General features: G+C 38.0%; 2 protein-coding genes across 2 annotated transcripts; both read left to right on the plus strand.

Annotated features, from left to right (window-relative positions):
- The first annotated feature begins 7,369 nt into the window (after window positions 1-7,369).
- On the plus strand, window positions 7,370-9,000 carry LOC120545850. Its single transcript, XM_039780471.1, has 2 exons — window positions 7,370-7,764; window positions 8,468-9,000. The coding sequence occupies exons 1-2, from the start codon at window positions 7,528-7,530 to the stop codon at window positions 8,855-8,857; spliced, it is 627 nt and encodes a 208-aa protein (XP_039636405.1). The 5' UTR covers window positions 7,370-7,527; the 3' UTR covers window positions 8,858-9,000.
- Window positions 9,001-11,075: 2,075 nt separating this feature from the next.
- On the plus strand, window positions 11,076-12,798 carry LOC120545882 (cytochrome b ascorbate-dependent protein 3-like). Its single transcript, XM_039780512.1, has 4 exons — window positions 11,076-11,218; window positions 11,808-11,954; window positions 12,137-12,281; window positions 12,781-12,798. The coding sequence occupies exons 1-4, from the start codon at window positions 11,076-11,078 to the stop codon at window positions 12,796-12,798; spliced, it is 453 nt and encodes a 150-aa protein (XP_039636446.1).
- Window positions 12,799-14,668: the final 1,870 nt, after the last annotated feature.

The raw sequence follows: 14,668 nt of genomic DNA on the forward strand, positions 1-14,668 counted from the left end.
GCTGTAACTGATCATGAGCACAACTAGAGTAAGGATGGTACCTTAACTGTATAAGATCAATGCTACAACAAAATATCTGCCATGAAAAACCTATCAAAGCTGTCATGTTGCTTTTAAAACAGCACAGAAAATTACAACTATATCCAGCTGCCCTGGCAACAAAAAAAAAAAAGAGTATGAATCTGATCTGAGCCTATGCAATCATGAAATTATGTTTATATTCTGTGCCGTGCAAGAAGGCAGCAATACTACTAATTTGTCAAAACAAATTAGTAGTATATTTCTAGGATAGCGAGTTAGACTGTGCGTGTAATTTATTAACAAGGGCTCCTTTTAGCTTTACCTATTCCAGGGTTGAAAATGTCTCCCAAGTGTATATTTATACCAATAGCCTTTAACTAATGCTAAAATATATCCGAGACAAAGGACGTTTTTACTCTAGTGCATAACAAGGATTGTCTTTATTTGCAAGTGCAATAAATGTGGAAGTATTTGCCTCAGTGGTGCTGGTGCTTAGATACAAGAACAGAGAAACAGTCAGAGTGCAGATTGTGTGTGTGTGTATGTGTATGTATACACTATAGTTTGACAATTAATATAGTAGCCTATATATACAGTATATGCTGCATACATTTCGGTGTGCGTTGCTAAATGAACTTGAGCAACATAAAAACGACAAAACAAATACAACACTGCAGTATGTAGAGACTCAAAGACTTCAAAAATAGTTAGTTTTAAGATAGTAAAATAATATGAAGTTATGGATAAAATGTTCGACTAAACAGACTACTAAACCCACTAAATCAGCTTTTTACTATGCTGTTTTAAATGGGTTTACTTTATGTAGTCTTAGCAATCACTTCAAATAAAATGCATAATGCAGCCATTAGAAATGTCTTGCGGAGAGTTGATAGCATCAAACTAATCTAAAAAACTACATTCAGAGGTAGAAGTTGTGTCTTAAGTTACTTTGATGGACATTATCATAATACACAAAGTATATATAGAATTTAATTTACAGGCAGGGCCACATTATCTTCAGTATACCGCAAAAGCATGTTACTAAAAACCTCCGTGCACTGACTGTCTATATAGAACACATTAACAGAGTCAGTGCTCTTACAAGCCTGCACATGAAGAACCATCAGTGTGTTGATGCTCCCTGCTTATTCACCCAGTTATTCTGACATCTGTTTGGATGAAGCATTCTCAACTCTTAAATCAGGATATTTTGCATCTCATTTACTGGCCAGCAAGTAAACAATAGACATCAGTGTAATCAGTACTTAACGGTGTTCGTGTATTTTTCATTTTTAATTGTTTTGCAGGGTTCAAGTCCTCCAGTCACTCGGTGTATTAAATCTTCTCTGCACTTCATCTTCAGGGCCTGATCATTTGGGGCGATCGGCCTTATTCTTTAAAGTAACACGTCTGATATAACTGAGGAGATTTTCACGAGTGTCTCTTTTGTTTCTCACTATGAAAACACTGTTTTCTGAGTTACCAGGGCTCCTTTTTCGCAGTCTTTGTCTCTTGTAATAGGGGTAAAAATTGTTCTGAACTCTTCTCAGTACTCCGTCAAAATAATAGAAATGATCGTATTCATCGTCATTAAGAAGATTGTCTTTCTGGTCTCTGATGGACATACGTTCTGTCTCCTGCTCTCCTGTATGCTTAAATGCATCCGTGGGTTCCTTTGAGGAAAACATCTTCGATCCCATTCCTGCAGCTCTCTCCATACAGTGTTTCCACCCAGCTGCAGTGCGATGTATTAAACCTCTGCAGAGTAGCATATTGTCATCTGTAGTCTGTAGGAAGAACTTTGCATCAGTACATTCACTGCTGAGAAATGTGACTCATTTCTTCTTACAATACATACACTTTTTGAAGTAGTAAGTGAGAATTGGAACAAAAAAAAAGTATTTTATTAGGTGGCCCATTAGCAATGTAACATTTTTGCTCTCAAAGATCAATCATTCATCAAGTAAAAAAGTATATAAAAAAAATGCCTATTTTGAAATTGTTTTCTGATAGTTCTTAAGAATGTTAATATCCCTGGTGCATTATCAGTTTTATCTCTAATCAGATTCCCCCTTCCTGTTGTATATTTATCTCTGCATTGTATTTTGCACATTTAACCCCATTTTCCATTTTTTGTGTAACACTTTATGTACATTAAAGCAAAAGTTCAACATTTTAGGGAATACAATAATTGGCTTTCTGGCCCAGAGTTAGAAGAATAGATGTCTGTCTGTTATATATAAGGCTTCAGACAGCGGCCAATTAGCTTAGCTTAGCACAAAGAGAGGGAAACAGCTAGCCTGGCTCTGTCAGAAGGTGAAGAAAATACAGCTACCAGCACCTCTAAAGCTCACTAATTAACACATAATATCTCATTTGTTCAATACGTACAAAAAAAACAAAGTATAAAAATTACAATGTCTCGTTTTATGGGGGCTTATGTGCCAAACTATTTTTTGCTTTTGAGCAGTTGCCATGCAACCAGCGGAGACTCTAGTAAGTTTACTGTGTCTGGCCAAGACATTTTTACACTTTTTCATAGGGATTGAACAAACCAGATATAACGTGTTAATTAGTCAACTTTGGTGGGCAGATTTTGTCCCCTTTGGACAGAGCATGTTTAGCTGTTTCCACTCTTTGTGCTATGCTAAGCTAACCCTCTACTACATGAAGCCTCACACTTAACGGACCGATATGAGAGTGGTGTCAATTTTCTCAACTAACAATCCACCATAAAGCAATTGAGTGTATTTCCCAAAATGTCGAAACCATTCCTTTAATTTCACCAGGTGTTTCATAGAAATCTGTTACTTCAACTTTACTTACTTTTGGAAGCGTGTCTGTAGCTTGTTTGTAGATTTTTTGTAAAGGTTTTGCAAATGTAAATGAGTCCATTTTTGGATCATTTTGGACTTCTTGTCTTTCAGTTACAGCTGTTTCTTCAGTGCCTTCATGAAGTTTGGTTATATCTGCTGGGATGTCCTGTCTCATCCTGAGGCCTAGGAAGGACTTCTCAGTTATAGCTTGTATAGTCCCAGTTTTCCATTTTATAAATCTGGACTCAAATTCTGGACTCATTGTTGTCCTTGGAGTCTCTCTACTTGGCAGTCTGTCTGCTTTCTGTGTGCCGCCTTGATTGAAGGCTTCCGTACTTGATGTTGTCTCTTTTATCTCCATGTTTACTGTCGTTGTCTCTGCTATATGCTCTGTTTTTGCAGTTTCTCTTTCTGTCATTTTAAGTGAGGGAGGTAAAGGTATGACGGATTCTTCTGACGGCACAGTTTCCTCTTGTTTAGTATGATTTATGCCCATAATTTCACGAGGTGTATTAGAAGTCTCTGTGTGTTCTTGTGTTGATTTGATCTGCTCAGTATATACAGACACTGTATTTACTTTAGCTGTAATTTCTGTTGGTTTTATATCCATGCTGTCTGTTCTATCGAGCGGCGCATGCATTTTTAATGAAAATAGACTTTCTTTCAAACTCTTTGGTTCAATAAAAAATGTCTTCTTTGTAACTTTAGTCATGGGTGGGGGGTCACCCAACTCCTTCATAGGTATATTTCCTGTTTTCCACCCAGTGTCTGTGTGCACAATAAGTTTTATTTCCGATGATGGTACTTTTTGTGTCTTCCTCTCTGTGTCTGGAGGGAACAACATGACTAAGACTTCTTCTCCCACCTCAGTAAGCATATGTTTGTGATCAACATCATTATTCTCTGTTTTATGCGCAGGTCGTAGGATGAATGCAATTTTTTTCTGGTTTCCGTTGTCAATATTTGTATGTGATTTTTCTGTTTGTCTTTCTCCCTCTGGGCGTCGAAGCTCTGCTTGTTTTGTGATTATCCTCACATTAAAATCCTCTTTATTATTATCCTGAGCAGCCTTTATCTTGGACTGCAGTCTCTTCATAGATTCTGTCTTCTCTCTGGATACTAACAAGAGTTGCTTCTCAATATAAAATCCATCATCATCATCATCATCATCATCATACACACTAGATGCAGCTTTTAAAGGTTGTTGCTTCTGAGCACTTTTTTGCAAGTTGAAGATCAAATGTTCGTTTGTCTTAATGGTTTTGACTGAACTTCTCTTTATCTCTGATTGTGATGCATCTGAGGCTTTCATTGAAGCGCTGCCAGAGTGCAGAGTAGCAGCTTGGGAAACGTCATGTTGACGGACTACAGCTTGTCCATCATACTTCATGAGAACTTTAATGTCCATCGCTCGCCCTGTGCTCCCTTTTTGTCTGATTTGTAGTTGTGCAATATTTTCTTTGGACATTTTCTTGATGTTCATTGCTGATCTTATTTCACCCTCTTTAAAACAGCAGAAAATATTCACAGCTGTAGCAGCACAGTATCTCTTCGTCAGCATTTTCTGCAGTTGAACAATTGTGGCGGGTGCCAAGCTCTTGGATTTCTCCAGTAAGAAAGCCTGAAAATTGTGGCCTGAGGCGGCTGTGTGATGATTCAGTGTCCATGCAGACTCTGGATCAGGGGGATCTTTTATTATGTCCATGGCAATATGACTGGTTTCACTAATAGCATGCAGCGCTGGTAAAGCATCTGACCTCAGCAGAAAGGCTGGAACGCTTTTTCCCTTTCCACGGAGGAGAGAAACAGCCTAAAGTGACAGGAGAGGAAGATAGAGTTGGTTACATAATTGACACCAGACAAATGCATGAGCCATGACATAAAAACAGCCATTTCAAGAACACTATTTCCTTCGCCAGCAACATGGCTCTAGGGATAGCAAAGCCATTTGGTCAATCCATCACTTTAGAGGGACTTTTCAGCTGGCGCCATCATCAGGTCAAACTTTTAGCTCCTCCAATACTTCAGTTTATGATCAAATATCTGCAAAAATGGCATTCCCATCAGCCTCAGCTGCACTTTATTTCTTTGTTTTTTATTACCAAATGTTAGCATGCTTAACTAACAGGTTGACAATGGTGAACATTAAAACCTGCCAAACACTAGCACGTAGGCATTGTTACTGTGAGTGCGTCAGCGGGTTGACGTTAGCATTTAGCTCAAAGTACAGCCTCAAAGAGCTGCTAACATGGCTGTAGACTCTTGGTTTCTAAGGCAGGGAGTGACATTTTTAAACTTTTAATGGTTCTCTTTTAGTGCTTTAATGTGTCTCTCTTCATGCTTAATCTTTCACTTTGATGGCAGTTCCCAGAGAGAGAGAGACACACACACACACACACACACACACACACAAACACACAGTGTCACACACACACACACACACACACACACATGCAGCAGGGTATGTTTAATGGTATAGTAGAAAGCAGGAAATCTCAACGGGAGATATTCAAATTTCCGCAACTGTTGCAGTTACTCTTTCAGTAACTTTATTTCTTCATGTCTGTTTAACCGTGAGATTTATAGTCTACTTCTCGTCCTTAGTCATCTTCTTGGTAGTACTGTAAGGTCTCCATGTCTCCAAGGTCTTTTCTGCCCTATAAAGCAGTTTCCTAGTAAAGTTTCTCTCTCTGAGCCAAAGGCATTAGTTGGAAACGTATCTCTCTGATCTCCCATAAATATTCTGAACACATGCAAAAACAAGGTGCAGGTCAGATTTTCTTATCATTAACAGTGTTAAATTAGTACGAAAATAAACCCTGGTTGTTATCGTCAGTGTGATGATCAGCTTCATGTTTTTAGCTAGTGTAGTTTTGAGGCAGTTGACTGTTCCAATCACACCTGTTATTCTAATAATTCATGCTCATGCCAGGGAGCAGCAGGACAGAGAAATGCAGTAAGGTAAAAACTAATAATTTGCATACAGAAGATATGAAATATAGTAGCAATAGTTGTGATCACAATTCAGTACATGAAAAGAGAAAATAGGTAGTAGTATTCATACCAATACTGATTGAAATAAGCATACCAGTGCTGGAATATGATTCCTATGGATTATTCCTGTTAATTCCTGATGAGACAAACATCCATGATCATCATGGACTGTGTGTGTCCAGTAAAAAGGGGAGGTCCCCAGTTTGTGTTGCACACAGTTTCTCTTGATACACATGCATTGGTGTTCAGTTTGGGTCTCAAGTATCTCCAGTCCTGGGGGAGCCATCTGAAGCAGTTTTCTGCATAAACTCCAACAGCAAAAATCCATGACTCTGTCCCCGTCCCCAAGGGGACTCAGGTCAGAGACAAGCAGGGACACCAGCAGCAGCCACGGCCTCATTGTGCTGAGAATGAGTGCTAGAAGGCAGCATAAACCCAACAGTAACACTGTTATCTTTAATGCGCCTTTCTCATCTCACTTTGAATATGCAAACCATGCAGCAAATATGGCTCTGCTCTATCTAACAAGGTCCTGTAGTTACAAAGAAGCAATTTTATATTACTTCCACAGTGGCAAACCTCATAGGAAAGTTGAACTAGTTCCTAATGAGTTAAGTAGCTTCTCCACTTCAGATTAAACTGGTTTAATGTTCACAAGAACAATTGTAATACATACCACTGCCATATCACATTTCAGAATAACTTACAATATAAGTCTATTAATATTCAAAACCAACAATGAATTGATCCTACTAACTACTAAACTACTCCTACTAAAGTGTTGTACATGTATCCAGAGCCTGATATCACATATCCCTCTGTGACATAGAGATCCACTGTTATCCAAACACTATATACTAACTGTTCCTTCATTACAATGAGCATATAGGCACTGTAGTTTATTTTGATTTCTGATCCCACATACATAGTCAAGTCCTGCAGCTAGGAATTCTCACTTGAGCACCAATTGTGTATTAATCTGCAATTAAAAATCGTCCCCGACAAATGCTTACTCACGTTTAAGTAACGTTTGCTAAAAACTACAATGCCCAAATGTTTAATGAAACTATTTAACCTTTTTAAGAAATTAAACTATATATTCGTGGACACATCACAGAGATGGACACATCGTTGGTTTTGATTTGTGTTAGGGTAGTCTCGCTTTGCCAGACCTTCCTTCAGTGCGGCGCTGCAGAGAGGGGTCTGGCGAGTCCACACAGCATTCCAGGGTGGGAGAAAAACGTACTCTGGTTTATTGGCATTTCTTTAAACCAATCACAATCGTCTTGGGCGGCGCTATGCGGCGTACGGAGCAACGGTGCCGCTGCAACAGAAAACTCCGATTGGACAGATAGTCTAGCTAGCTGTCTGGATTTACCCTGCAGAGATCTGAGGAGCAGTTAACCATAATTCTCATAAATCCACCGGAGTTTAGAATGCCAACACAAAGGAAGCCCAAGGCAACGGATATCCGGCCTGAATGAGTGAAATCCAGCTGCAATCCCAGAAGTGGATATAGACTAGTGTTAGGGTTAACCCTAACCCTGTTTCGTGATTTTCGTGACAATAAAAATAACACCTTAAAACCTTAACACTTGAGACAATGACTGCAGGGCAAATTACTGTAACAGAAACACCTGGTTCAGACACAACTGTTTACTAAAACTGATAATTACCCTTTTTATAATGTTTAAGGATGTTGTTAATTAGTGTTATTGTTGTCTTGTCACTGACAAAAATGGGGGTAAAAGAGATGTTAGGTGTAATGGACACCTTTAAGCATTTTGAAGCAGGTGCATATACAGTATATTTCCCTACCCTAGCTGTGCTAAAGGTTTTTGCATATTATCAGACTTCCATAAGACACCAACTGCTGAAGTCAGGAGAACAGCCACAGTGCATTATTGTCACCTTGACTTTGGTGTCGCAGCAGGTAAGACTTCATTTTGTGTTTAATCCAGACTAGACATTAAGAAAAGACGAAAATGATAACAAAACCTGGTGTGTATTGTGTATTGTATTGTGTGTTTTCGAGTATGCAGGGAAGAAATAATTGCAATCTCTGTGCTCGTAGATGACTTACTTTTGTACACTTTGAATGGCTCAAACTAAACTCAACAAACAAGCAGCTTGATTAACAATAGAAAATATAGCAGCATTGTAGCTAATGTCTTTTCTTTTCCATTCATATACATCAGTCACATGCTAGAGTGGATGGTGTTGTGTGCAAACTGATGATAATGTCACATTGTACTCCAAAAGGCAGTCAAGGCTGTAAAATAATAAAAATCTAAAGTTTGATTTGCCACATTCTTATTCAATATGTGAGTAAAATGCAGAATGGCAAACATTAGAGGTCTGCTAAAAGGCTAGTGTAAAATAAAGAATGGTAAGTAGAGTAAAAATAAGAATAAAAGAAATTAAAAGACAAATTATTGTATATAATACAATTTTCTAACTGCTCTTTAATGTTTTATGTAAAGCACTTTGAATTGCCCTGTTGCCTTACATTCAAATCTGGAGAAAAAATGTGTATATTGGCCTTGGGGCGTTGTTTTTAAGCATATAAACAAATGTAAAATGTCCACAAATTTTAATACAGGTTATGAGGAATATCACTGCATTTTAAATTACAGCCTCAAGCAAGACCTGCAGTCCTGATCAATCGTAGCAGTCACTTCAGACATAACGAAATGGGAAATATCAACACTGCATGCCAGATGAGCAACTACAGCAAAAGGAACGTCCGAGTGTACATCACTGAGAAGGCTCTGGAGCTCGACAGCTTCATCGACTCCCATCCCGGAGAGGATGATAAGATCGTGAAGTTCACCTTCAAGAAGGACGTCAAGGACGTCAAGTACGTCCGTGTGCCGGTCTCTCAGACTCAGGAAGTGCACTGGGATGCTAATCACTTTCTGTCTGTCTTCGTGGAGGATGAAAATGATGAAAACATTTATTCCAAGCAAATCATACACAACATGGCGCTGAGTGCTCCGATTACTGTGCTGCTCTATGATGTGTAGATTAACACCTTTTGCTCATGTGTTCATTACCGTCTGCTAGAGTGGGAGGTTGCATTACGTTGCTGACTCAAACAGGTCTGAATACTTTTTGCTGTCCACGTATCTCTCGTGATGCCACTAATAAAAAATTCTGCACAGCTTCACTGCCCTCTTGCCTTTGCATTTGTCATTACAAAGAAAAATGAGGTTACACATTCACTCTCATTGCATGACTGGCCCTCTGTGATCATCTGCTTTCGTCCAGATCTCAGGATTGTTGCTGAACAGTGAAGGCTTTATTCATACTGGAGATCTGTGCTAAATTAGATGACATGCTAAGACATATCTATCACGCACATGTTCTGAAAAAGAAAAAAGTACTTCATAACACCTTGCAAAACAATGCATGCGATCCAGCGTGTTGTAGTTTTGCTTAAAAGGAAGTCATATGAAGCATGTCTGTGATGGCTCATGCTTACTACACGCCATCTATAAATCAATGTTACTAAACTAAAACACTTTAACATCAATAACAGCCTTGTGTAGTTTAATTTGTTTTAATACCTATTAGATTTTGTTCAAAGCTTGACATCACCTTTCTTCTATTTTAGCTCAGTGCTATATATAAATATGTCTTACAAATACTTTAATGTTACAGTCAGTTTGTTTTGTAAAAAAATATGCACATTCAGAGTGCATGGCAAATCAACATGATTAAGCAAAAAGTGAGTTATGTTATAAAACGTGGAATTTTGCAAATGACAAAACAGACATAGTCCCACTTAAAGCGTCCCTCCCTTTAACACCAGACTTATTCATCATTAGAAACCATTTCTGGTGCTTCTAAGATGATCTATAAAAGAATGGACGTGAAATGGAAAGCGGAAGAACAGGGAATTTGATGTCATGGTTATGGTTTGGGACCATCTTTAGGTACAAAGAGAGTAAATAAGCAAGATTGATATGAGGAACAGAAGCACTCGTCTGGTGAGTACGAACACGTCATGGACAGTTTGGTTTTGAAAGCTCAGTGTCAAAGGAAGAACAAGGTTTTCTAACATGGATTTCTGTGTGTGTATTGAGGACTGGAGGAATAAGTACATTTACGCTGTACTGTATAATTTCAATTTGTACTTTATACTTCTACTCCACTACAATTCAGAGGTAAATATTTTTACTGCAGAGCTTATAGCTACTAGTTAATTAAGATTTTAACCTTTCAATTACAATGCATTTGTTCCCTGCTAAAATCTCATCATTACCAAGTCATTTTAGTCTGTAATTGAGTCCTGACCCCAACGTTTTTTCTAAAATCAGAAGATTATTTTTTGGGCATTTTAGGCCTTTAATTGACAGGACAGCTGAAGACATGAAAGGGGAGAGAGAGGGGGAATGACATGCAGTCGAGGAGTAAACCTCTATATATGGGCGCCCGCTCTACCAACTGAGCTATCTATATCTATAATTTTTCATAATTCACTCATTAATTCTGAAGTTGGAAAAATGGTAATAAGTTGCAATATATCGCAGAATATCGCAACATTTTTAAAATAGCAATATATCTTGATAATATCGGGGGCTCTGGCGATTCCCACCCCTACTATACTATAGTAATGTCTTTTTACAGCGCTGCAGTATATACACTTCGTTGCCAGTTTATCAGGTACACCAAGCTGAAACTAAGACAGTCTAATTCAACAGTTTTGCAATAAATGCAATCTTCATGAAGGTTATAATGTTCATTATTTTGGAGGATGTGTTTTGTTGTGCTGTTGAACTGTATACTGCAATGTACAGAGAGGTGTTTCTGTTATTTAGCCTGCCCCCCATTGATACGAATGGGGTGGACAAAATAATAGAAAACAAAGTGTAGCCTCAGCTATCCTCAAATAAAAATGCAATCAGGCCCACAATACTTTAGAAGGATAAATAAATGGGGTTGCTGTAAGTGGTGGATCATATGTGTCCCACCGACCATACTGTAAGAAAATATCGGTCTTTAAGGGCCACTCCACCAATTTAACACGTTTACTTGTCACAAAGTGTACAACTTGGTACAGTATAGTGTCTTATTGGAAAAGTAATAATAATTACATTAACATCTATATTTCATTACATTTTTCTGTGCTGTAATTTGAAGTCACTATACATAGTAGATACAGGGACAAACATTTTCTACTAAAACCATTCTGAATGAAAACGTTCCAGCAATTGATCTAGTTTTTAGAAGCAAAGCTGGATGCTGGTGCATGCTGGACTGATGCTTCTGGCTCTGCTTCTGTCCGTCCTCGGCCTGTGTGCCGTGTTTGACTTCCACAGAGGCTTCCACATCCCTAACCTTTACTCTCTGAACAGCTGGGTGGGCATCTGTACTGTGCTAATGTTTAAATTCCAGATATGGATATAAGGTAATGAATTATTAAATATGCTTGAGGGAACTGTGAGAAAACACTGAATCACATTGATCCAATCCATAAAACATTGGTTATTCAAACATTGGCATCAAATATGGCATCAAATATGCTGCCATAATCCGGAATAATGTGTTTTTTCTTTGTGTAGTGTCTCTGTGTGGGCTTATGTGCTTGGTGCTTCTGTGTTGTCGATGTGTTTTAATGTGTGTCTGTACACTTTTACCTGTGTCTACTGTGTATGATACTTGGGTTATGTTTTTCTCATGCCATCAGCCTGCCAGCTGTCATGATCTGGAACAGTATCTGTGTCCTTTTACTTGTCTGTGCTTATGTGTTCGTGTTTTATGCTTATGTGTTGTATTGTTGTAGCCTATCTAATATTTTAATCAACCTGCTAGAGACTGCAGATGAAAATTAGCCTGCATGGCCAAATCTGGCACATTTACATGTTGGACTCTGTGCTCATGTTGATTAATGTGCGTTGTCCCTTTTAAATAAAGAAATCTAAAACAAAAACTAATCATTCCCTTCTTGTCATTTCACCATGCTGTTAATAGTGGGTCCTTGGTATGGCTTCCGGGTTCTCCGCTATGGTTCCACAGCAGCACCCTGAAACCTGTCTATATCTGGATGGGAAAAGTAATGCTTATCCTCTGTCTGGCCTCCTGCATTAGTGGCATCAATGAGAAACTGCTCCTTACTCTGTAAGTGCTCAAATAACCAACAGATGGCAACACAATGTCTGCTTTATTTCAATGGAAAAACAGCCAAAATCAAACGCAAACGTACACAACATTAATAAAAGCATGATGCAGGTTTTGTTTCAGTTGCACTATAAATGAATAAGAACCATGCAAGAAATGTAACTTAATTTTTTCCTTTCCAGTGGTAACCCGTACAACTCTCTGCCTGTGGAAGCAAAGTTTGAAAACTCCCTTGGCATCCTCGTTGCGGCCTTTGGATTGGTCGTCTTTGGCATCCTGTCCAAAAACAGATGGCAGCGGCCGGAAATAGATAGTGAACGTGCTGATGTGAGTATAGATGCCATAACAGTGATCATCAATCAGTGCCACCAAAAGAGATCATTTTGGTTTGAGTTGACATAAATGTGAATTACATATTGCCTGGCTCTTGGAAAGTCAGACTTGTGAACATTTTTAATCTCCTGGTAATGTTATATTATTGTTGTTATCACTGCTGACCTGCTGCTAACATGTTTGATGTTTGTTGTGTGGCGCGTGGGAAAAAAAAACCCCATTTTTTTTTTTTGGGGTTTTAAAAAAAAAAAACTTGTATTTTAACTATTTTACCGTCTTATTAACCTGTGCTGTATTAACGCCTCCCTTATGAGTGATGTGGCCTATTTCATCATTTTATTACTGCTTTTTACTGCTTTGGATGGTTGAACGGTGCAAGAAGATGGCTCGGGTCTGTGTTGCTTGGCTGTGTTTTGATGCTTGCATGGTTTCTTATACTGAATGTGGACACTGTTGATGTGTAACTGTGCTAATGTCTTGCTGCTTCCTGTAGCTCTGCATGGCTTACTGAGAAAGCCTATTTGTTGCTCTAGCTGTCTGTATGGTGTCTTGTTGAATTCTGTCTGTATAGTTTAACCTGTACTAATGTCTTGCTGTTTCCTGTTGCTCTGGTCTAAAATCATCTGGCCAAAGGACTATAAATTAGCCGGCTGGCTAACACTGGCGCATTTACAGAAATGTTAATTAATGTGTGTTGTCCTTTATAAATAAAGAATAAGAATAAGAAAAATAATAATCTAGATGTCATTTTTAATTACAGCTTCTGCTCAATGAAGAGACAGCATGTGAGAACATTGATACAATGTGCCATGGCGAGCACATAGTGCGCTAGTTTTCATTCCTACCAGAAGAAAACTGCATTGTATTTCTCTGATTAACATGTTTACAAAGGATATAAGAAAACCTGTTTAAGGGAGATGGATTTGTTTTACAAATTTCATAGATTATTTGTTCTTCTTTATAGCTGATCTATGATGACCTATATTAATATTTAGTGAATAAATTTTCTATTACTCTACGTACACAGCTGAATGTATTTTTAATAAACGACAGAAATGCATGTTCAGTATCATGACAGCTTCACAAAAAGGCTTGTATTACTAATGTAACTATATGGTATGGTTTAGAAACAATAAAAGAGTTATAACCTAACAGTTAAACTGTAATCAATTACAGGAGGTAATTTCAAGGAGTTGTTTAGCACTTCTTTTTTGTCTTTTTCATCATCGCTGGTAATTTCGTTTAGGAAATTCTTCAGCAGCTCGTTAAGCAAAACAGCATATTAGCACACAAAAAACAATTGCTAAAACCATAAAAAGTATGAAACATCAAAAAGCAGTAAAAGAAGCTATAGAATACACTCAGATTTTGCTGGCAGCTCTGAGATGTTACACTATATGACTATCTCCTGCCGAGCTTTCTGGATCTTGAGTTGATTCTTTTGGATAAGGATTTCAGTTTATCTGATACAGTTGTGTTGTATTTTATTAACAATGTAGGCGTTTAGGAGTCTCATTTGTCTCATTTTTGGCTGTCATTACAAATAATATAAGTCACTTGTGTTATTAAACTGATGAACTAAAGCTGCAGTGTTGCTGTAGCCTAGTGCATTAAAGGCCCAGACCACTAGAGGTCAGCGTAGAGCAGCAGTAACACTTCAGGATAAAGTACAATAGATTCAGACGGGCTATGGAGGACAAAACATTATGCAGTGACAATTCAAATTCCAACAATATCAAGAGCAGTTAGATAATATGAATGGAAAATTACAGTATATCCACACACTGACAACCACAATCATATTTTAGCTGCTCCTGTACATTTTTACAGTTTGACAGGCTGACAAATTGTCAACTTTACAAATGTCAAAAAAAATAATAAAGACAAAGCTTTTTACATTGCTGACAACAAGGTGTAAGGTGCTTTAACTTGTCTTGTCATGTGCACAACAATTACAGCAACGAAAAGCTTAGGTTTCAGGCACCATCCAACAATACAACAACAAAAGAGAAATATTGCGAATTATAAATATATTATAAAATATAAAAATAAAGTAATATAATTTGTGTAGACAAAAAAAACAAGCTCACTTTTTATGTTGTAGTTAATAAATAAATGGTATGGTCAACTTAACAGATCAACAGATATGAAAGAAAAAATAATTCTCTGTTGTTGTAGTACCCATCCCAGATGAGAGGCAGCATTTCATCTTAAAGAGCGTCCCAAATTAAAAGAGGACGGGAAAAAAGCATTTCCTGTAAGCCAATTTGTTTTCCTAGGATGGTGAAGGAATAACCCGCCCAACTCTCACTCTGATTGGCTAGTACTCCTTGCCTTCGTTGGTTGGGTTGGTTAGGTTCATAGGTTTAGGCAAGAGGAGT

This window comes from Perca fluviatilis, chromosome 17 (genome assembly GCF_010015445.1).
Source record: "Perca fluviatilis chromosome 17, GENO_Pfluv_1.0, whole genome shotgun sequence".
Lineage (NCBI taxonomy): Eukaryota > Metazoa > Chordata > Actinopteri > Perciformes > Percidae > Perca > Perca fluviatilis.

Bases quoted from the DNA above. Each gene is read 5' to 3' on its own strand.
- LOC120545850 (XM_039780471.1), top strand. From the start codon at position 7,528: ATGTTGTTAATTAGTGTTATTGTTGTCTTGTCACTGACAAAAATGGGG. The intron at 7,765-8,467 runs GTAAGACTTCAT...TTTAAATTACAG, and splicing joins TGACTTTGGTGTCGCAGCAG to CCTCAAGCAAGACCTGCAGT.
- LOC120545882 (XM_039780512.1), top strand. From the start codon at position 11,076: ATGCTGGTGCATGCTGGACTGATGCTTCTGGCTCTGCTTCTGTCCGTC. The intron at 11,219-11,807 runs GTTTAAATTCCA...TGCTGTTAATAG, and splicing joins GGCATCTGTACTGTGCTAAT to TGGGTCCTTGGTATGGCTTC. The intron at 11,955-12,136 runs GTAAGTGCTCAA...TTTCCTTTCCAG, and splicing joins GAGAAACTGCTCCTTACTCT to TGGTAACCCGTACAACTCTC.